This window comes from Manis javanica, chromosome 17 (genome assembly GCF_040802235.1).
Source record: "Manis javanica isolate MJ-LG chromosome 17, MJ_LKY, whole genome shotgun sequence".
NCBI classification, from domain to species: domain Eukaryota; kingdom Metazoa; phylum Chordata; class Mammalia; order Pholidota; family Manidae; genus Manis; species Manis javanica.
Genome location: NC_133172.1, coordinates 60,222,501 through 60,246,631, shown reverse-complemented (window position 1 = coordinate 60,246,631; position 24,131 = coordinate 60,222,501). Strand labels below are relative to the sequence as shown.

General features: G+C 44.4%; 1 protein-coding gene across 1 annotated transcript in view; it reads right to left on the bottom strand.

The window, feature by feature from the left end:
* Positions 1-3,552: 3,552 nt before the first annotated feature.
* CDH13 (cadherin 13) overlaps positions 3,553-24,131 on the bottom strand; it is a 919,293-nt gene continuing 898,714 nt past the window's right edge. Inside the window, exons 12-14 of the mRNA XM_036993860.2 lie at positions 13,611-13,844; positions 11,053-11,271; positions 3,553-5,066 (exon numbers count right to left, since the gene is read on the bottom strand). Of these exons, the coding sequence (XP_036849755.2) occupies positions 5,059-5,066; positions 11,053-11,271; positions 13,611-13,844 (461 nt within the window). The 3' untranslated portion in view covers positions 3,553-5,058. The remainder of the gene's footprint in view (positions 5,067-11,052; positions 11,272-13,610; positions 13,845-24,131) is intronic.

Genomic DNA, 24,131 nt, shown 5'->3' with positions numbered 1-24,131 from the left:
TATTGGAACATTTCACAAGCAAGTTACAAATTTCTTTGCAACTACATAGTAAATCAAATGTTCATTTACAGCTCAGAAACTGTAAGCAGTTCTGCACCTCGGGCCCAGAGGACCTGCATCTGCAATAGAACTTTGTGTTTTAAAATGATAAACTTTTATTCCTTTTGTGTGTTTATGAAAAAAATCCATTTAAAATTCTTGGAAATTTTATCTTGGGGGGACAAATAATATTTAACACCAGAACAGTGTTGCTATGTGCAGGACAATACAGAATAGTTTTTCATACGGCCTTCATTTTCAACTTTTTAATAATCTGAATGTATATTTCATTACAAAGAATGATTATATTACTTCCTAAAGGAAAAGTGAAAGAAGTAGGAGAAAATGGAAAATTTCAGCATATACTTACAGTGCTTCTACGAACCACTTTTTCATAGGCTTCATACCTTCATAGTAAAATTTACTGCAGTCTTACTACACCTGTTGTTTCTCACGATGTTTCTCCTGACCAGCTAGTGCTTGGGAACCAAACAAAATGGTTCAAAGGCTTTGTCAAGCTCAGCAACCCTCCAGTGATTAGTGTTAAGATAGTGATGTACCATGAGCAATTGGAAGAGGCTTTTCTGCCTATTGAGTGTGATAAATATCTCAATTATTTCTGTTTAAGTTACAGACTTAATTATAGAATTTAAGTTCTTATTTGACATCCTTGTTCATGCATTCAATCCCACCATTTTTGTGTCTATGTATTTTGTATATGCTTTTATACAAATACAGTCAAAACTACAGATTTTTTTTCAGTAGTGGGCTAATCCATTAGCAATACGAAATGTCCTAAGGATGACATCTTGTACATAGCAAAAGACTTACTAATTGCTTTAGATGACAAATTGTGAGAGCATTTGTCATCCAATTATGAGAAATTCCAAATCTCAACAGCCAGTTGAGGAGAGAAGCTGGGATGCATCATCTTTGTAAAAGGGGTAAGCAGATGGTTAGATGATGATTATTATTTGTTACATTAACATTTAATAATGTCATTTGATAGCTAAATATGAAAGGTGTTTCGTTCTTTCTCCGCGCTCACCTTCCTCTCGGTGTGGTTTACCTGATGCTTCAGTCAGGTATATGTGAGCAGATTAATGTGCTGCATCTACAGGCTCTGAACCTGCTTGGAGAGGTTTCAGGGCATGTCTAGAGCCAAGCACAGCACATGCCCCCAAGGACCACTTTCTCCCTCAGCTTCCCTGCCCTCAGCTGGTTTCGCAGTGACGGGGTATGTGATAGGACATGAATATTCTCTGGGATAAGTGTGATATCTACTTAATCTGGTAGAAGCCCCTCACGTACCTGCTAGTAAGCTGTGGAAATACTTAGGAAAATTATGGTATCTTGTGCAGGAGAAATTTCCAAGATTCCAATTAGCTTAGAATAGGGTTAACGGTTCGTAACAGAAAGTTCTTAGAATTAAGAAGGTCTGGTTGGCCTGGGTAATCATGCTAACTGAGGCTTCCATCTAGGGGTGTCAGCTCTGAAGCAGGCATTCAGTATGGTTTTGCTGCAGAGCTGGGAGTGGCCCTGGGATACAGTGAGAGCAGCATGAACCCTGGAGCCAGATGGCCTGGGTTCTGGTTCTGGAGGCCACTTACCGTGGGCAAGCCATTGATTTTTCTGAGCATCAGCTTTTCTTATCTGTAAGATGGGGAAGATAATAATACTTGCCTCATTGGGTTGTTGTAAGAATCCAATGAGTGAACAGATATAAAGGATTTTGTACACTGTGGACACATAACCAGCAATCAATAAATGTACACCATTACTATTACCAGCTGGATTTTTGTACCTCGTTCATACATTTTTTTTTGAGAATCACCTGGATCACGCATATATGGGTACAAATGCAAAAAACCCAGCATCAAACGTGACCTTGTTAATAAATTTTTAGTTGCTCCATATAAAGATCAAGACCCCATGTACTCATTTTGGATAAAATGTAATATCATCTATTTTAAGAGGTTGCATGTAGATGGCTATTCCAGACATCAGACTTAAAAATGACATTTTGAAAATCTGGGATGAGGTAGCACAATTTCTAACAATTTTCTTTAAGAACCAAAGTCTTGTTTGGTACCTACCATGAAATCAGTTCGATTTATGCTGTTACCATGTTCAGGTTTGCAGGTGTTGGCGAGAACCACAGCAGGTACATCTGTCTGACATGATGTGCATCTGGGGGTGCTGGCAGTAGGGATGGTAACTTTTATCAATGGTAGAACACATTTGCATGTTCTTATAATCAGAAATAATTAATTTATCACATGTACAATGGGGAAAAATGTAATTTTTAATCAACTAAGTTGTGGATGTACTAATACAAAGAAGTGCAGAAGGCGTTCAGTCAATAGAAATAAAACCCTCAGTCCTGGGCTCAGTAATTGGGAAAAGCAATTTCTGGCTCTTAATGTGACCTTTGCTTGCTTTTTTCAATAACTTGAACTCAAATAAAATTCATTGGGAAAAATGAAATAAACTTTTGATCTTACTTCTGCTGTCAGTAAACAATGTAAATGTGTCCTAACAAGTTCACACACATCCTGTGATTCAGGAAATGCTACCACTTTGGATTCTAAAAGTTGGTCTATTTCTTTTTTTTTGGAAAGGATTAGAAAGAACAACACGACAGAAATATCTCTGTCCTGATACGAGCTCCACGAACAGAGAGAATATCAAAGCACGGGAAATTAAGGCATATTCTACTTGCTAATGAACTATGTACCTCACTCCTAGTTTTCTGGGTTCTAAGCTAAGCTAAGGTGCCAGCTTGATTTGCAAAGTGCAGGAGAGCCTCCTGGCTTGAGAGAAAAGGAGGAGCCCGTACTTGTTTACTGGAGTAAACAGGTCACTCGTCACCTGTATGTCTCCCTGGAGATGGCCCAGGTCCCTGAAGGAGGACAGCTTCTGACTTGGTTAGCTGGCCTACCTGGGCGTCTGAGGATGCTTCCAGCTTCTTCCGGGGGCAGCACTCTCCATCTGCCTTGTGGGAAGAGGGGAGTGAGGTCCACTAGGAAGACACAAGCCTTGCATCCTGTAAAGCCAGGAAAGGTCTTGTTCAGTGTGACTTGCAGGCTTGGTGCCCCAGCCCCTGAGCCTGCTCCACGCACTTCTGGAGAGCCAGCATGCCATGTCCAGGCTGCGGCACCTCCTGACTGAGCAACAGGACTTGTTAAAGAGAAAAAATGCCCACGTCCTGGGACTGCAGACAAATGATTGGGACTCTGTGTCATGTGGTCATCACACTGAGGACGCTCTTGCCCCTCTGCATGTGCAAGCATCTTAGAGCTGACTGTGGAAAGCTCAAATCACTCATGGTGGACAAGGTGGGAGCTTTGCCCGAGCTGTGAGCAGGTGCTTCTGGCTTTATGGACTCACTTATCTAACAAGAGATATACGGGGACCCCAAAGAGCCAGTCAAAAATGTGAGCCTGCACTAAGGCAAGACCCACATCAGCGACATTAGACACAACATAGAAATCAGAGAAAAGCTATTGTGCAGCAGTTTTAACCACCAATACCCATTTATTTTAATGGAAAAAAATCTGCATTTTATATGCTCCAAAAAGATTTACTATTGAAACAAATACAATATATGGAACTCTTTCTGAGTAATTTCACTACAATAAAGACAAGAAATGACTTCTACTTTCTCCAAAAGGCGAACTAAAAAGCACAGGTGCAAACATAGATTGCATAAGAAAGCGTGTGTGTGCACGTGTGTGCATGTGGTTAAAACCTGTAGTAAGCAATTGCATTAAAATATGCTAAGACACTTACCTTACCCTAGTTGGTGGTGAGCTCTAATACAAAGCCACAGGCTAGTTTTATCTGATAGAAAAATTTGGTGTGAGCTTCGATGGTTCATTTACAGGTTATCAACAAGAAGATAATCTTAGTACAAGCACTGACTCCCTCTTCTACATGCTCACAGAATAAAAATCAATTACTTTTCATACATGACGAACATCTTTTATTTTCAGGTTTGCAAACAGTGGTAGTCAATTCACACAAAAGGGTACTTTTAAAACTACCTGTATTTACTCTATTTTATGTATGTATATATGAAACAAACAGTGTGTATGCATCAATGTATGTCTATACATGTGGGCCTCTATATGTATACACATGGTACCTGCTGGCTGCTTCAATATGCATGTATGGCCTCCAGGATGACATTGCAGTTGTACATACAGCGAGGAGGGAGAGATTCTCTACCACCACCTGTGTCCCCCTAAGAACCAGCAGCACTGTGCATTCAGGATACACGCAAATGCAGCCCTCTTCTCAGCATTTGATGGTCAAATTTCCTGCTCTGTCCCTCAGCACTTCCACTGAGGATCGTGGCACGTGACAGCAGTGAAAATGAGGTGTAGTGTTCATGCCCACGAGCAGGGACCTCCGCCTCTGCTCTCCCTGCCTACAGGCCCGCCGGGCTGGTGGCGGCAGGGGAGGGACTGCAGGGGGCGTGCACACGCATCGGCTCTGTGGTCTGTACTAGTGCTCCGCCTGACGCCGGGGGCCCGGCAGCTGTGGCTTCTCTCTCATCCTTGTTTAATCTCTCAAGGAAGAACGGTATATCAAAACTAGGCTTCTCCTGTATACAGTCTCTCTCTATAAACACCGTGTATATACACATACAGATACGCAGACATATACAAATACCAACCCACAGACAAAGCTGTCGTGTGGAGCATGGACCAGCGACATGGCAATACATCAGAAAAAGGGGTCATTGTTCCTGCTCCCGGGAGGTCCAGTGTTATGCCATGATCTTTAAACAGCAGGGAAAATTCAGAGGATTCCACTAGTTAACAGAGAAAGGGAGATGCTACCAAAAATGATGAAGTACAGACTAAGTGAAATTGCAAAGAAAAGGAGAATCTGGAAGAATTGAGGCCTAGTTGTGAAGTTCGAGAACTGTAAACTGCAGTCTTCAGATTTGGATTTCTTCTTCTGCCTGTTGCTATGGAAACTTGGTAGTCAAGCTTTAGATGTCAGGAGTTCTCACAGATCTGAAGGGAAAAGATTCAGAGTTAAGGAATACCTCAATGTGAGTCAATGCATTTTAGCTACTTATGGGAGAAATGACAGGCAAACTGTAATAAACACACTTGTAACCATTGCAGGATCTTGCAGAAATTTTTTTCTTAAGCATAATAACATTTGAACAGAGTATGCATAATTCTGCTGGTTTAGGTCTTAGAACACGCTAATGCCAGACATTGCATCTCCTACGACAATGTACATTAGCGCAGAGCTTGGAGATTGGTAGCTTAGAGATTGATGATTATCCCAATTATTTCTTTTTGTCCCAGAGAAAAGCAAGATAGCTATTGGTCGCTCTTTAGACATAGCAGTTCCTACGGCTGCTGTAACAAATGGCCACAAACTTAACTGGCTTAAAACAACACACACTTATGCTCTAATGATTTTGGAGGTCAGAAAAATCCAAAAGGACGCTAAAATCAAGGCGTTGGGGCTAAACTCAGGTGTTAACAGAGCTGTGCTCCTTTGGGGGCTGAAGGAGGGGAGGCACCTTGCTGCCTTTTCTGGCTCCCAAAGGCTGCCTGTGTTTGGCTCGTGGCCCCTTCCTCCATCCTCATGGCCTGAGGTTGTACAAACTGGGGCTCTTCTCTACCATGTGCACCAGCCCGGAGTCCTCCACGCTGCCTGATAATAGAATGAATGGAAATAGTTCTGTTCTCCGCCTTTTTTGCTTAACTGGTATTACATCTTGGATTTGTACAGGGAAATGGTACTACCAAGACTCATGTTACAATCAAAGAAATGAGAATGTGTAAAGGTCAACCTATGACATATCACATATGATCAGTATCTTGGAACATACTGATCCCTAGACTTGAATGGGTTACTCTGTAAAGCATGAGCCTTTTCATTTGAAACCCTTTGGGGGGGTGGATCTGCCTGTAAAACTCACCTACCCACTCTGCCCCCCATTGCTTTCAGAGGTTGAACCTGTCATTTATCAGTTTGGAAAATTTAAAGCAGTGTCTCTAAATTCTAGATAAAAAGTCTTTACAATGTGACTTGCATATAAGCAAGATGATATTGAGAAGGTTAAGGGTTAAAGTCATTTTAATAGAAAGGGCTGCAGAAATTAATACATAGCTCAGGTGCACATTTTTTGGTGGTGATTTTCTATAGCCAGCAGCCTTTATCTTGTTTGACAAGTGAATTCCTTTGCCGTTAGGAGTCTTAGAAACTTATATTCATTCCCTTTTCTCGTTGAATCTTTCATCTGCCTTGCGACCACTCCTGGAACTCTTTGGTTACTTGGGCTCCGGTAAACTGTAGCCTTCAAGTTCACCCATATTGGAAAGAATGTATTAAATGGCATCACGGATTCCACTTAAAAATATTTTCTCGTATGGTACTGATAAAACATAATAATTTTGGTCATTGAGAAAAATAGAAAAAAATTTTGGCTGAATAAAACCAACTAAATCAGAAAGTTTCCAATCCCTGGTCAAGTCAATTTAGACTGTCACGTAAATAATTCAACCTCCTAGGGCCACTGAGTCGATGACGTGACATAGTCTATGCAATTTATGGAAAGCCTTTGGCTTTGCATGTGCATGGCACACAGAAAACCCTTGGGGGGTGACTGTCACTGTCGCGAAGGGGCACCACTTCAAGGGGCCACGGCTCCTCTGCAAAGCATGACGTGGCACTATCCTCAGGCAGAGGACAGCCTGCCTTCCGTGGATTTGGTGCTTCTCCAGGCTTATCTCTGCCCATAATACATTTCACAATAAAAAGGAACAAAATATCGATATACTCAATGACATGGATTGTATGATTCCATTTATAGAAAATTCTAGAAAAGGCAAGAAACTAATCAGAGAAGGCAGATCAATGAGGGTCTAGATTGGGGAAGGGGATCAATAGCAAAAGGGTATCTTGACTGTGGTGTGGCTACACAATGGTGTAGTTATCAAAGTTCATCGAACTGTACACTTTGGGTGAATTTTATGGGATGCAAATAATGCCTTCATAAAACGTATTTGAATCCAAAGTATTTTCAGTGGCTGTTTTTTGCTTATCTTGGCCACCTCTTTATACGTCTTCACTGTAATTGGGTTACAATTTGATTCCCTCCTTCCCAATGTAGAGAAATTCAATTGTGGTATTTAATATGTTTCCTCTGAGCTGTCCTTTTATATTCTTGGTCTTGCTGATTAAATAGGCCTAAACCAATGTTCAGAAAGGTTTCCGGACAGTATTCCTCCTTGACCTTGCCCATGTCACACTGCCCAGACAGCCTGATGGAGATGCTGGCTTGCCTCACTGGGAAGATCTGGGGGAGTTACGCATCCCCCCAAGGTCACCAACATGTAACTTAAAGAATAAGCTGGGCAGTAAAAATAATTTCATTTACATTTGTCTATTACTTTCAATGTCATTCGTTTTATTTCTTTTATTTTTAGATGCCAAAGAAGAAAGGGCAGACCCCTCAGTTGAATTCCCAGTTACAATAAAGCCATCTACATGTCATCATACACTGAAATGCTTTGATTAAGGGAGGCGGGCCAGTGGTGAATGCTGGCCTCACTGCTGACTCCCCTGGGGAACTTTCTGAGCATCAGTTTTTTCATTTACAAATTGGGATAAAATCACTAGGCTGATGAAGAAACTGAAAAAGCCACAAAACATCAGGATGTTTGGTCAATGCTGGTCTACTGGGATGTGAATATTATTGAGGGGAGGAGAAAAACACATTTTTTTCTTCCCATGTTGTAGGATGTGATCACTTAAGTTTTATGAATAATGCTTTAAAAAAAGCACTGTCACACATTCCCTGTAAGGGACCGGATAGTTAATATTTCCAGCTTTGCAGGCCATATGGTCTGTGACACTTATTTACCACTTCCGTTGCAGCAGAAAGCAGCCACAGACAATATACAAATGGATAAACATGGCTGTGTTCCAATAAAACTTTATTTACAAAAACAGGAAGTGGGCCATATTCAGCGCTGGGGTAGTAGTTTGCTAAATCCTGATTTAAAGAAACAGCGAATGGATTTTATCAGACCCCAGAGTTCTTTCAAGGGCTATGGCTGAGTCAGAAAGTTAACTTTATAACCTATTTTCAGTGCTTTTAGGAATCTTCCCCCCAATCTTAATGCTTTAGGTCCATTTCTGTGCAGTGTCTTGTCAACATCATGTTAAAAGTTACACAGGTGGGTCGGACACTTGGACTTCTGCTTGCTCTAATCCTGTTCCTCATCTGTTTCTTAGTTACATCCCCTTTTGTTAGGAAGGACATCTTGGGCTAGAGGTATAATAAAACAAGAATCCTGTTGGCAGGCTCTAATGTTCAAGTGCACAATATTAGATAGTCTCACGCTTTTATAGAGGGCCAGATTGAGATTAGTTTTGAAGTCAAACAGGGGAGTGGTAATGCCTGCTCTGAACTGTTATTTGCGCTAGAACTACCTGTCTTGTGGCGTGAAGCACTGGAGAGGCGGCTGCGCTCTTTCCAGCTGTGTAGGGAGAGTCAGCTCCTTCTGGAGGAGGATCTTGGCTTTACCTACAGGCGTCCCCACCTACACTGCGGTGGTAGATAGGACAGCTCTCCACTTAGGGGAGAACGAAAGGCACATCTGAGATCTCAGACATAGTGCACCTGACTTTTCTCAATGAGATTATTTTGAGTATAAAACGAATACGTGTTCTTTAGGAGTTATCAGGCAATTCTGCTTAGATGAACTGCAATCCCAGAGCTCCACTGAGAGAAATGAGAAGCAGGTAGTCTTTGGGAGCCTGCTCATCATTGATATCTGGAGGCCAGGGGTGTCTGAAGTAGGGTACACAAGGAAATCCCTCGTTGGTAAGAAGAAAATACCGCCACATCTATTTACATTCCTTTTAATCTAAACACATAGATTATTAACTGATATTTAATATATGGCTGTATAATAGCAGACATGTATTATTATAAAAATATTGTGTAAAAATATACAAGCACTGGGTCTGTGTGCTGGAAGCTACTGTCACCTGGGCAGTTGATCCTACAGGCTGGGGATGGCCTGGGATGTGTATTTTAACAAGCAGAGGTAGGAAGGCTCCCTTTAGAAAAGTCACTGGCATCTGGAGATGCTGGTAAGTGAGCGATGTCCTGCACTGCCTCGGTTCTTCAACGGAATGGCACCGAGAGTCAGGCTTTGATGTCACGTAATTGGATTTATAGACAGGTCATTGGATTTGGTGACAGGTGAGTGGCCACTCAATTTTCATGTCCTGGTGTACACATAACAATGCGTGTGCACACATGCACACTTGGACTTCACATGGGAAGTACCCTCTGGTTTATCCAGACCTTGCTATAAGTGAGTTCTAACTGCTCTGAGAACCCAGACCCAGTGCTGGGCTTGCTGTCTGTGTAGCACTCAGTCGAGAAGCTGGTGGAGGTTCCAGATGTTCACCGCAAGAGTGGCTCACAGCAGGACATGGTAAGCAGTCCTGATGTGTCTGTTAATAGAGGAATGTAGGCACCATATTTGTGCAACGGGATACCCCCTCGCAGTCCTGACCCCGAGCTGGGGTGAACTGTGGCTGTGGGGCCAGGGTGTGTGCATGGCTCCGGAACTAAGAAGAGCCTTCACACTTTTGAGGAATGGCGAAAACAGAAGGCAGAGACCAAAAAACCAGCAAAAAAAAGTATTTGCTGCTTGGCCCTTTCTGGAAAAAGTTTGCTGACCCCCGAACTAGAACAATGTAGATGGATTTTGGAGATGTGTTGTGGAGAGGGAGAGAAGCAGATTGAAGGACATTATGCTCAATAATAATACGAATTATATAAAGTTTTACAAACTGGAAAAACAGATCTACGTGTGCGCGTGTGCACGTGTGTGTGGGGGTAGTAGGCATATAAAACAACATCTGGACACATGCTACCTCGTGACATCTCTTGTCTCTAGGGAGACTGGGAAGTGAAACTGGGGAGAGGAACATGGGAGATTTCACCTTTACCTGCAGTGTGTTAGTTCTTAAAGAAAAAGGAAAGACGAGGACAGAGGAAAAAAGAAAGAAAACACAAGAACAAGAAAGAGAAGCATTTTTTCTTTCCTTCCTTCTATCCATCCATCCCGTGAGCCCCTTCTCACTATAAGGTCTTATCCTCCTTTGTTCTGCCCCAGGACGCTGGCCCAGCACAGAGCTTTATACACTGCTGATGTCCCATGTTAGAGAGTGTGATTTCCTGGTGACCCCCACTTACCACTGTGACCACGATGTAATAACTTCTGTTCTTTATTTTCTACCCATTCATTTCTCAATTTCCTAATTCACAATTACACCAATAACCTCAACACATAAATACCAAGGCCCAAGAGGCTTTTGAATGGCATTAGCTATAGTGAAGAATTGCTAAGGTTAAAATTGGACTACGACTTGAGGCACAGGAAATGTCTGATGCACGTATCTATTCATTTTATGCACACAGTGTATTACTAGGCATAATAACTCGTTTGTTTAAAATAATGCTTCATTATAGTCATTACCACCACTCAGTGGAAAGAGCGTGTGGATTAAACCTTTCTCTCTTTTCCTACAGCTCAGCCTCTGTCCATGAATGCTCATGACTCTTCTTAAAAAGGCGGAGTATCCAACCTTGCAAAAGATGATTCTGCACAACGCAGGGAGAAATAAGGCCCTGGCAGACTAGTTTACTCATCTGGGCATAATTTTTGTAACTCAAGCTCTGGCATCGGCAGGAAGTTTATTTTTTTTACCCCCTGGCCTGTAGGATAGCAAGGGGGGCCTTTGCACCGTTCCTCCCCGACGGGGGGCTGTTCCAAGGCCTTTAAACTGCAGGTGGGGCGCTCTCACCTGTGAAGCTTTCTATTATGCAGACATAAACGAAAGCTGAATGGTTCTTCCGGGGTAAATTTTTGGGGGAAGCTATCTGGGGAGAAAAATGGCTTCAGTGAAGTCACGTTCTCGCACGGGGCACGCACGGGAGTCAGGCCGACTTACGAGCCAAGCTGAGCAGAGGGAGGAGCAGGGCCGGGGCGGCGCCGAAGCGCGGGGCCCCCGCGGCGTTGCAGTCCACCCTGGAGTTCCTGCAGGAGCACACGTGCACCCTGAGGTCCGTGACGTTGGTCATGGGCGGCTTCCCTGAGTCTGTCACCACGATGGGCAGCTGGTAATTCGCTTTGTTCAGGTTTTGAGGAAGGCTCACCAGGGCGTGCGTGTCTGTGGAGACAAGGAGGGACTTCGTGAGGGAGGGTCAGCCTTACCCAGTAAGCGTGAGGCATTGTGTCTAAATTAAAATTCATTCACATCAAATATACATTCAAATTCAGTCCCTCAGCTGCGCTAGCCACATTTCCAGTGTCCGGCCACCATACATGGCGGGGGCTACCATGCTGGACGGTGCCAGATAGAACGTGTGCGCCCTGGACGTGTTCCACCAGTGGGGCTATTATAACCAGCTTCGAGGGCATCCGCTTTGGGTGAAGATGACAGAGTATGAGAACTCCTCCCTGCAAATGTATTTATATGATATAGGCCCCTTCACAAAGACCACATGCAGCATCTAGAAAAGCTAACTTAAAAATCTCCCTTCAAACCTTCCCATTGTCTGTCTTTAAATAGACACAATTTTTATTGGTCAATTACACTTCAATAAAGCTGGAGAAGATGAGAAAAGGAAAGAAGAAATGATCATTTCAGAGTATTTTTATGTGAGAATCCAAATGCAAACAATCAAAAGAAATCCTTGGACCAAAAAAAAAAAGAAAGACCCATTCATTGTAAATGTGGGCAGGACCCCTGTGTGTGGCCATGGGGACGGGTCCATAGTCTAGCGTTTGCCAGTCCTTGGCCCACAGCCCTGGCTGTGGATGGGACTCTGTGGCACAGCCCTCAGCATGGAGATGGGAACCTTAAGCCCTTGTTTACTGGGAATACCTGCCATTACCCAGGCCTCTGGGCAGCCCTGAGAAGTGGCCACTCGGCCTGGCCACTGTTTTCAGCCTCGGGTTGTTCTCTTTGCAGTCACTCAGATGATTAGGTTTTTTTTTTCTTCTTTTTACATTGCCCCTTTCTGGGCATAAACAGTGCTAAGTATTCAGAAAAAATTTGGGTTGAGTAAAAGAACTCTGAAGGCCTTTTATCTATTAAGTCTAAGCAGGAGGGAAAGCAGAATGTGATGACATGTAAACGAAAAGAAGTGAAGTATTCCACCCAGAGGTGAGGGCAGCAGAAATCACCAATGTAGATAATTACCCCAGCGAGACGGCAGAGTAGTTCAAGGAACATTCTCCAATCTCCCTCGACTAGAGGAGAAACTCCCGAATGAGAAAGTTCCGGCTGGACAGAACTGGTGATAATTATTCAAATCAGCTGCAGCCACAAAAACTAGCAAATGAAACGCTCACCTCTCAACCAAGAGAAGGGCTGTTTTAATTAAAAATAACCAGTGTAACAGAATTCATTCTCTAAAAAAAGCAATAAAATAGACAAACAGGCAAATAGAATCAATAACAAGAGAAAGGCATGAATAAAAGGAGATATGAGATAAGGCCATAACACATATGAGATTTTTTAATAGAAAATTTTATGCACAGTTGTACAATATATTTTCAAAACTTAATGAGACGGATAATTCACCATTCCTCTCAAAAGTTCTACATCTGATGTAAGAAGAGGCTCTGGTGGCTGGGCTGGGTCAATCGCAGGCTAAGTTCATTACTGTAGACAGAGTGCCCGTCTAATGTGTGGGTGCTGGGTTTTGACTTTATTGCCAAACCAAGGGAACTTAGTGGGGAGGTCACATTTATCATGGGGGGATGCAGGCCAGCTGTTGTGGTTATAGGGATCCTCATAGTTCAGTTCCTTGTGTTTCCATCTTGGTAAGGCAGATGAAAACGCTGGGTCAAGTTTTGAGTTCCACCTGCCCACATGGAAAGAAGGGTAGGAAGGCACATTGCTTGCAAATTTCATAGACAGACAGGGCAGATGGGAGAAGATACGAGAGTCTAAGGTGAAAGCCAAGGACAGCAGAGAAGAGCCAAGGTCATTAGAAGGACTAAGCCCTTTCAAGGTCTGCAGCATACATGGAGGCAGGATTAGAGGTTAAGACTTTCCAAAGACTCTTACACTAGGGTTCCTTTTTTCATTAATCTTTTATGAGAATGAGCACCTCATGCTGGTGAAAGTCGATGTCGTAAACACAGTTCTTTGAGAGGAGAGACAGCTGAGTCAAGGTAAGCGTAGGGAGAGGCAGAGACCCTGGGTGTGGAGGCTGAGGCCTGAGTGTGTCCAGTATAGAGTGTCCAGGAGAGAAAAGATAAGAAGGTGCAAACAAGAACACTTCTATTGATAAGGAAGCAAGAATTAACATGTTTACAAATTGTATTCATTCGCAGGTGGGAAAATTGTCAGTAGTTGGAACGCGTGAGTAACTTGAAATGAACCCTGTGGGGACACACAAGCGGGAAGGAAAGGAGATGCAGTTTGGGGAAATAGGCCACACCAGGGAAAGTAGGCTTCAAAGCCGGAATAACTGCAGGCTGTCGAACTGGACTTACTGTTGATCTTGGAGATCTTCCAGACTTTATCCTGAACAGTTTGCTTCTGGATTTCAAATTTGAAAGGATCTGTATTTGGGTGAAGATCCTTATCTGACGCTCCCAGTATGACTACACTGAGGTTTTTGGCATCGTCGCAGACTTCGGCCACCGTGGGGTAGATAAAGGGCGCGTTGTCGTTCACGTCTTCCAGGGTAATCAGCAAAGTTCCAGTCCCCGTAGCAGGAGGGTTGCCTGTGGGGAAAGAGTGAAGAAGTCAGGTGGCAACTGGGATAATGCAAGAGTAATTTCCCACAGCACTGTTCCCCGCCCCCCCACGTGCCAGACACCTTTACTATTGCTAACGGGTTTGAAACAAGCGCTAGCAGTGATAGCTTACATATCGGCATAAAGGTTCGTGGTTTACAAAGCCTTTTATCATATGTAAGACTTTTAAGTTCTTCCGGCTTTACCTTTAGGATGCTAAGCTTTCAACAGAAGTTATCCTAATACACTGAAAGCCACTCAAAGAATGGAGATGACAAACAGGACTGTCCTGTTTACCAAATTAAACCTCTTACGGAAATACCCAAGTATTCGCACCTGTTGACGGGGTAGGGCGGATGCAGACTGCATGGGAGAAAACCTTGCTTTATAGGGACCGGCTCTCTACTACCTGGGGAGTTGGTGGAAGAGAGAAAGATCTAATCCAGGGTTTTCTTTTGCAGGTGAAAAAGGGTCTGGGGTGGTTGATGGTGCCTCTGGAGCTGGCGTGGCCGCCAGCACAGGACAGATTTCAGAAGGTGGGTTAGTTATGAGAAATGAAATCACTAGCTGGCTACTGGAGCAGCAGAAGCCATCCTAATAGCATCTTTGAGCCTTATTTTAATAGCCTTGCTTTTTTCAATATTTCAGCTACTTCCTGAAATGTTTTTCATTTTAGGGCACATTATTTTAAGAAGCCCTTGCAATCACCTATGCAATAAGGTCTTTCACTTCAAAAAAGGGTGTTTATCTTACTAAGACCCAGTGTGACTTTATTTACCTTTCTCTAAATTCATTTGTAATTATCTGTGCATTAGACAGTTGCTCTTGGGATGAACCATTCATTAACGGTTCCTAATTTTCTGTGAGAAAAGTTAGAGCCAAATTTGCAGGCCACAAACACTGAGTGTATGGATTTGCTTTATTCTGAAAGGATTTACTGCACCTCTACAATTAGAGTACTCCTGTTTCGTGCACCAATATTAACCGATGTCTGGCTCCATTTCTTTTTTCCTGTCCTCATTTCTACATAACCAGATTTCCAAGTGTAATTTTATTTTATCTCACATTATGTTCATTCTTTCAAATGCACAGTAAGTTTAAAGTTATGAGTCACAGGGGGGTAAAGCACAGCAAATCTTTGAGTCAGAGGGTAAGTGTTAAGTCCAAGGCAAGGCAAGGCAAGACCTGACAGGTTCTGTTGGCAAAGAAAGACGTTTTTTTTTACTTTCAGGCATTTCATTACTTACATGGACAATAAAAGGACAGGTAGACACAGGTGGGTCTGGTGCTGGTGATACCAGAACACAAGGGGCGGGCTGACTGCAAACGAACGGTCACCCTGCTGCTGCGGAGCCAGGTTTAAGCTGCTCTTCCCCAGCTCTGCTGTCTGCAGCTGCACCCAGGAGGGCAGGCAGGAAGCCTCACCCCTCGAAAGGACCCCAAAGGCAAGTGGGGAAATGGACAGTAGCCGTGCCCACAATTCTGGGAGGATCACGAGACATCTGCCAACCCGCAAACTGGCTGTGGCTCCAGCCCACCCCCTGGGCCCATGTGGGTGCAGAGTCACTGGGTGCTGGAAGGAGGGCAAGGTGCTGGGCTGGAGATGTCCGGTAGGGCATGGGGGCCTTGACCATCAGGACAAGTCACTTGTACTGATTGTGTGGATGGCACAAAGCCACCAGGGGTTTTCAGAAAAGCAGTGGGATGATCTGATCTGACTTACGTTTAGAAACACACACGGGTAAGGATGGGAGAGGTTGACCATTGTAGGAGGGAGACCGGCCATAGACTGAGTTATGCTGTGGGCAGTTTGAACAGGGAAGAAACATCTCATCTTGGCAATGAGGCTGCCAGAGGGCAAGCAGAAGGCAGTGGTGGGGGGGGGCGGAAGGATAGGTTCAGCTGTGACTGCGCTCAGAGCCCCTCACACTCAGGGCAACTGCGTGGATGTGCACGTGGCTTAGGTGAAATGCAGGGCTGAGTTGGTGACTGGGGAGTCGTTGACATAGATGGTTTTGAAGCCTTTCTAGCAAATTAGGTTGCCCAAGGGGAAGTGCAAACAGACAGAGGGGTGGAGACATAGGAACTCCCAAAATTTGAAGAGCAGATGATGGTTTTCAGAAGACATAGGAAAGATGAATTGGAACAGGAGGTAATGTCAACTGTTATATGTGCTATCACCACCCAGAAGGATTTAGGAGTAAAGAGAATAATAGGATTTTTCAAAGAGCATGTGACTGGTGATCTTTTGGGAGAGGTGTCCACTAAGGGGGAAGAACCCAGCTTGAAGGAAGCTGAACAGCGAGTCATGAAGCAGGGAGAACAGATACCCTTTAGTGAGGCTGGTGGACATTGAAATATATCAACACCAAGGATAGTTCTAGAGTGAACATTTGAATAAATATCTACTAAAATAGGAACTCACGGGCAGTTAATCGTCAGAGGGATGGCTCTTTCTGATGGTGGTGTAGCATCAACTTGTGTTGGGACAGAACTCAAAGGAAATGCTTAATTACTTTGAAGTTGGTTTTTCCCTGTCAGCTTTAGTCATTTGGTTGGATTTCTTTACTGAAAAATTATTTTCTCTTTTTATTGAAATAATTGAAGCTCTCAGAGGAATCCATTATGTTTTTTCATTCTGAATATATTATGAAGTAAAGTCATTTGGTAGAATGGATGAGAAGGCATTATGAGTATTTGAAATATTATGGCCATAAGAATCGGCCTTTCGTGAACTTAATTATACTACTGTCTTCAATTCCCTATGTGTTATTTCCTGGCCAGGCTGGGAATGTCTTCTTCAGAAGTCAAGTAAAATGAGATGCTTTTCTTGTTGATAAGGTAAAGACTGGATTCTCAAAATCCTCCGGGCAAGAGTTTCTCCCAGTTTACATGCACAGGATGGAGAAAAATCACCATCCAAAATTCAAATGTAATCCAAAATGTAATGATTCTTCACAAACTCTTTTGATTCCAATAGTTCCAGGGTCTCAAGAACTATGGGAGCTTCTAGGCTTTTCCAGCGCTCAGCAAACCCCTGGTCCCTTCTGTTCCCTTTCCCATCAGCAGCCCCCAGCCCCCAGTGACTATTAAGTATAACCAGTATCAGAACTTGCACACAGCTGGGGCGGCCCCCTCCTTCACGGACTTCCTGTTTCCACAGTGAAAAAGCCTCAGTTTGAGCAGAAGGCTTGGGGCTCTGGAGCCAGAACCATACTTCCTCTTACTTGTGGCTCCCGCAGAGGAAGCCCACAGGCCCCACTGTGGGGGAGCTGCTCTCAGGCTCAGAGAAGTACAGCTGGTGCAAATGTGGAGGGGTTGCCTGCGTGTGCAAGGACTTCCATCCGCCTAATGTCACATGTGAGACGTGACATGAATCATTCCTGTCAGTGGGTCTTAGATTGAATGGGAGGTGGGTTCCCCTTTAGGAGTGTGATGAAGGTCATGGCCTCGCCTCCGGGGAAATGGCACCTGCGTGCACACCGAGGGGGCTGCAGACGGGAAAGTGCAGCCGTACGCCTGGTGCATTCAGAGGCTGGTCTGGGTCACCTTCCTTTAAGGTGTGGTGAGCCTGGGGCCCAGCAAGGTTTAGGATGGGCTCAGATTAACCTGGTGAGTCTCAGGCATCATCCTGGTGAAGGTCAGGTCGACCTTCACCTCCTGCGTCCGAACTTCTACCCTGTAGCTTGAGTCTTATGGGCTCCCATTTCAACCATGACAGCAAACGAAACTTCCTGTACCATGATTGGGTTTTTTCCTAATTTCCTATATCTTATTTCTTATGAGCTACTGTTTACTGTGATAAAATATACATAATGTAACGTTTACCATTGTAACCATTTTTAAGCTCACTGTTCAACAGCACTGAGCACACTGACATTGCTGTGCCATGTCGCCATCATTCATCTCGAGACTTCATCGTCCCCAGCGGAGACTCCGTCCCCATTCAACAGAAACTCCCCGTTGCCTTTGCCCCCAGCCTTCATATCTCGGGCAGGTTACTTGGCCTGTAGCTCTCGTGCTGCCCAACGATTCCTTCCTCTCTGAACGATTAGCCTCTTCCATCCGGAGGCCTGGGATCTCCGACGGCAGAGGCGCTCTGACCTGCGCCGGCGGGTCCCTGCCAGGGTCCTCCACCACTGCTTGCTCCTGGCTCTGGCTTGGCGCTACTGCTCAGCACTGTCAGCGCGTGCAACACGTCAGCCCACGACATGACCCAGACAGCACGGGGCCCAAGCGTCCCCACTGCTTGATCTCAAACCCAGGCAATTTAACTTGTGTTTCTTCACTTTGGGAACTGCCTGTGAGGTGCTGTGGCCCGTGCTCAGCACCAGGCCTGGTCTTACCCATACTGTTGCCGGCCTGGCTGAGCTGTCAGTCTGTTGGGTTCATTTTTTTGCTCTTGGGCTCTTGGGCCGTAGGTTTAGTGCAGGCAGAGCTGGGCATTTCTAAGAGAAGCAGGAGAAGGCAGCTAATGAAAGGGGAGGATTTTTGTAGAGAAAATGAACACCTGTTGCTATTCAGAGTAGGAAGAGTCCGAGGAGACTAGATGTTGCTGCTTTGAGCACATGGGGTCCTACTTTCTAGTTTTCCCTCACTTTCTAGAAGAGGCAACTGGGGCTTAGAAAAAAGTTAAGTAACTTGTGCAAGGCGCTGTAACACTGGTGTGCACCTGTTTGGGAACTAGGGCCTGAAGGCGCCCTGTCCCCGTGCCACGCGCTCTCAGGGCTCCAGGCCGTGAACGGACTGACTGGTGATTGTAACACAGCCCACCGTCCGAGCCACACTGCTTGGTTCAGAGTTCTAGTATTTTGCTACTTGAGGTTGGCATCAAGCATTGGTAGAAGGGGTAAAAGAGTTATCTTCTGTGCTTGACAATATGTTGCTTTTTATGGGAGGTCCACACAGCTAAAACCAGTACCCAAGGAAACATGGATCATACGTGGGACTCCCGGCGCCACTTAGATGCTGTGAGTGTGGATGTAATGACAAACATGGTCAGGTTTGGGTTGCTTTGTTTTGTTTTGTAATCACAGGAATTTAATTTTATTCAGAATCCTGACCAAACAAGATTTCCACTTAGCAGAAAACACTGAGGTTTTTATGATAAGTTCTATTATTCAGAAACTATATATATATAGATATATATGCATATAACATACTTTATATCTTGTCAGTTAGAGGCACAGTTAAAAACAATGTGTGACCCTCACTTAAAAATATGTATGATTAGAAAAGGGATTAGAAAGAAATATACCAAAATCTAAATAGCGATTATCTCGCTAGGTAATTAACATTGCATTAGACTTTTCTCTTTTTAATTTTCTTTACAATAACCATCATTAATGGTTATGACCAATATAACCAATATAATAATTAGGAACGGAAATATAAACTCAAAAGTTACACAGGGATTTACAACTATTTTTCCCAATTGTCCTTTCTTTCTCTCATTCTTTTATTTATTTTTGCAGTGAACTGATATTTAGTAAATTTACCAAGTCATGCAGCTATCACCACTATCTAATTTTAGAACATTTTCATCAGCCCCCAAATATTTCCTGATCTGTGCCCATTTGTGCTAACTCTCCACACCTACTTCCAGCCCTAGGCAGCCACTAATCTACTTTCTTTCTCCACAGATTTGTGTTTTCTGGCCATGTCTATAAATGGAACTGTACAGTGTGTGGCCTTTGTGTCTCCTGTTGACGCAGCATAATGTTTTTGAGGTTCTTCCACATTGCAGTGTGTACCAATGCTTTGTTCCTTTTTATGACTGAATAACATTCCCTTCTATGGCTAGACCATGTCCTGCTTCTCTGGTCACTGGCTGATGAACACTTGGGTTGTTTCTACTTTTTGTCTGTTAAAAATAATGCTGCTCTGAACATCTGCATACAAGGGACCAGATTTCCACATGCTACAATGTCCCTAGACTATTAAGATAAGACTCCGAATGCCCCTCGTCAAGAGAGCCCCCTTAGAAGAGGGAGCCTGGTCTTGCCACAGCTGGATGGGCTGGCTTCCTATGCAGAGAACGTTAGGTTCCCAACAAGAACTTCTGGAAGCTAGTGCTGAGAGGTACAGGGAAGTAGTAGATTTTTCTATTCCCTGGTCTCAAATATTCCCTGATCTGGGTCTCAGAGGCATGTAGCCTGGGTCTTACCTTGGGAATCATGAATGCAAATTGTTTTATATGGGGAATAGTGTACAGGGTGAGGTGCTTATATCGAGAATAAAATGAAGGGAGAGGGAGATGGGGGAGACACAGGAAGCTCATTTTGGAGCTCCATGGACTCTGGGCATTAGGACTGTTCTGTGCCCTGGTATATATAGTAGACGCTTGGTCAAGTTTTGAATTCATTTGGATTGATTTGAAAAAGCCAGTGGTATGTTGTTCTTTCCATTTATGAGATCTGTTTATATGGCATGACTTTCCATCTCTATCTTTCCTCGATTCTAAGAGTGGTGACTATACCTGTATTCAAGTCCAGCCTAGGGGAGTAAAGAGTGTGCGTGTGGGAGGGGGTCTGCGCAACCGGGCACAGAGCAGGTGCCTGCCCCAGGACCAAGCGGAGAGACCTCAGCTTGAGGCCCGAATCCTGGGAGGAAAGTCGGGCTGATTTAAGGGGAGCCCAAGTTCAGGTGTGGGTGGAGAGAAGGCTGAGCTCCCAGCCAGCTTCTGAGGCTTGTTTGTAGGGGCGAGATGCACGGGTGGGGCGATCCACCCCCTGCCTATTCCCTCCTTGTCTCTGGGCATCTGCTGAACTTCACCAAGAGGCTGTGAGCAAATAAATGCCACATCTTTATTTCATATGGACAGGGCCCTAGCTTCCCTTCCCCTTGCCTCAAAGTGAGATGAGCCGGGGCCCTACGTATTGTTTATTTACCCCCACATTCTACTTCCTACGGCTTGGCAGTATCAGGATTTTACAAATCCCTTTTGGTATCTGCCCAGTAAGCCAAGAATCCCATTGCTTTTGAATGCACAAGTGCTCTTTTTATTGCTTCGCTAATAGAGAGCTTGCCAATTGCATGCTATATTTTGAAAAAATGTAATAGTCAAAGAACCAAAAGTCTGGGAGAACATATGAAATTTTTGTGCAACAGAGTGCCAGGTTTCCATGTGTAATGCTTGTTGTGGAACTGTGGGGTAATAACTCATGTAATTCGGACTCAAAAATTCTTTTAGAGGACACAATAATGTGCAACCTGAACTATTTTTAAAGAATTCCACCTTTTGGCTTTTTTGTTTCTATTTTACTGACTTTTGAGAAAAGGAAAACAATAGAGGAAGAGCCCACGTTTAAACATGACAGCGTCAGTTTATCCATTCAGGCCGTGGGCGCCTCTGAGGACCAGCCCTGGGCCTGGTTGGATGTGCACGACAATCCCTGGGCGGCAGGTGCCTGCTGTTGCTTGGGTAACCGTGCGGCTGTAGAGGGCCTCTAGGAGGAGGAAATCGTAGGGCTATTTTGTGGGAAGAAGTTCAAAGATTTCCAGCCAGAGGAGGGCTTTGAGAGAGGCAGAGGTTGCCAGAGGCCCGGGAAGGAGTGGGCTTGAGTGAGGAGAGAGGGTGCGGGGAGGCCAGCCGGGCCGCCGGGGCGGGCTTTGGCCCTGCGTTGGGACGCGAGAGCAGAGGCCGAGTTCCGGAGGCTGAACGCCCAGCGGGAACTGGGTTGGGCAGAAGGGGCAGGAGCACAGGGGTCGGGCTCTGGTCCGGGGACCGCGCAGTTGGCGAAGCTACCACCCAGCCGGGAAATGGGGACGCAGAGAGGACCAGCTAAGAGGCTCTTTGGCAGAGGGAGTGAGCCGGCCTGGAGGGTGTTGCAGACAGTATTTTAATGCCCAAATCGGTTTCTTTTCCCAATGCATGTTTGACAACTTTAAGATGGTTGATTTGGCTGGTCAGCGGGGAAGTGTCCTGCTGTCAGGCAGATGAACGTTGGCATAAATCTCCCCATTCAGACTGAGGGCAAGCTCCATGGATCGATGCCAATATCCAAGGCAGCATTTTCTGGCTGATTTCTGGTTTACAGCCCGACTCCGAGCAGGGGGCTCTGCAAAGCATCCCTTCCCTAAGAAGATGCTCAGACCACTGCCGGGGTGGTCTTCATGTGGCATTTCATAGTTGGCCTCGGACACTGATGATTTTGTCATGGTAAGTTTAGAGAACCAGTCTGTATCTCAGCTCAAGTCAGCTGACTGAAATGTTTGTTAGGTGTTTACTAGACCCCAGGAATGGTTTTGTCCTTACAACATGGTTTCATCCTTAAAACAACGCAGCAGGGCAGGCAGCATTGTTCTCCCTCTGCAAGTGGGGAAACTGAGGCTGAAAGAGGGTAAATCTCATGCCAATGGCAGCCTGGCTAAGTTGGGGAGCTGGCTCTTATGGAGGTGTGGCAGTACCAGGCCCCCACGTTCCCTATGACAGCACCTGCTGCCTCCAAATGGCTGTGATGGCAGCCTGCCTTTAACCAGACCTCAAGAATTCTTTTATTGGGCCACTTTGTCAGTGACAAAACTGCAGCTAGTATGTTCAACTTGATTGATATCTTGCTGGTACTTGAAATAACGAGGAATGATGGCTGGGCCTTCCATTTATTTTTCTTCCTCAATTACTGTAACAGTTCAGATAAGGGGTGTTAAACTGGCTTAATTGGGTTGCCATCATAACTAATGGCTTGATTTTATCCAAACTAGCATCTTTTAAGTAGCATTAATCTAAATAATCTTACTACACCCTTCACTCAGTCTAGAGCTTGGTTGGTCTATAAAAGGAGAAAGGCCACAAATTGAGACATCTTTTTGAAGTTCAGATCCCCAACTACCTTCAGCAGTTCAGCCGCCATTTCACTCTGGGGTTGAATAACATATTTTTTTCTTTTAATCAATCTGAATGTACTTTGCACAGTATTTCAATTTTGCATCGGCTGGCGTTATCAGAACATCTATTATATAGGGGACTGAGAGAAAAGACAGGTTGGGACATGATGTATCTCAGCTTCTGAAAAATCATTATCTTAGTCTATTCCATTTTAATTTTACAGCTATTATACCTGGGTCTATATCTGTGTCTTCTTGGTGACCCACATCACATTTTTCACTGACAGACTCAAACATACTTTATACAAGTTACTAAGTCATGGAAACATGCTGCTGAATTTAGTGATAATCTGGCTTGTTTTTACGCAATCATACTGGAAATAGATGGGGAAGCCACACAGGTGATAATCATATAAAGGCTTAATATGGGCACTAGAGACAGCATGGGCTTCCTGGTTTGAACGACTTCATGTGCATGAAGCCTTGGAAAGAACTAAAAGGGATGTTTTTCTTCTTTTTTCTTTAAACTGTCTGCATAGTGTGGGTGCCTGGAACAAGGACTTTTGGACTTACTGAAGCAAAATATTTGTGTTTGGTGTTTGGAGTCACAATTTAGATCTCCTCTGAGGGCATAAGAGCCATTCGGTAATGATCATGGGATGCTGGGCCCTGTACGATTTCAGAACAGAAGGAGTGGGAGATGAGGTTATGATAAAGAGGAGGCTGGAAGACTGGCCTGATGGAATCTGGGGCACAAGGCAGGAAGCCAGGAAGCAGTAACCATCCCTGTGGGATCCCAGACTCCTAGGAGAAATCTCTTGTGACAGTTTTTAGCCTGCACAAGGCAGTGAGACTAACATCTGACCTTTCTGGTGATTAGCCGGGCAGGAGTGAGAATCACACTGGGATTTGCCCTGGGCTAGTTGCTGCTATTTTGGGGTGTCAGCACCCCCCCCAAAGGGATATGTATCCTATTGCATTTCCAAATGTTTCCTCTCCATTTTGGTATTTTCCTTAATAGTTATTTTTTCCCCCTTTCTTAAGACAGGCTAGCAATTCTGTGTTCGTGGAAGTGTTTACTAACACAGTTCCTGTCCTCTGAAGGTACAATCTTAACCTCTTCAGCAAATCTAGACCACATAGGGAATGATGATATCTGTCTCTAAAGAGAAAATGCTTACCGACAGGAAAAGTCATACTTTTTCCATCTATAGGACTAAAGGCTTTACTCTTACAATGGTGTAACTACAGCTAGTCCTGCTTTAGCACAACAAAAGCATTTCAGTTATAATGAGACAATGTTGTTAGGTAATTTGTGGTTCATTAAAATCGGTAACAATTTACAAAGAGTGCCTTCTTGAGAGTTCTGTGGGTTACAATCTAGCCTCTATCCATAGGGAGGGACTGAAGGGCTTATTCCTCCTCAGATCACCGGTGATGTGGGCATCA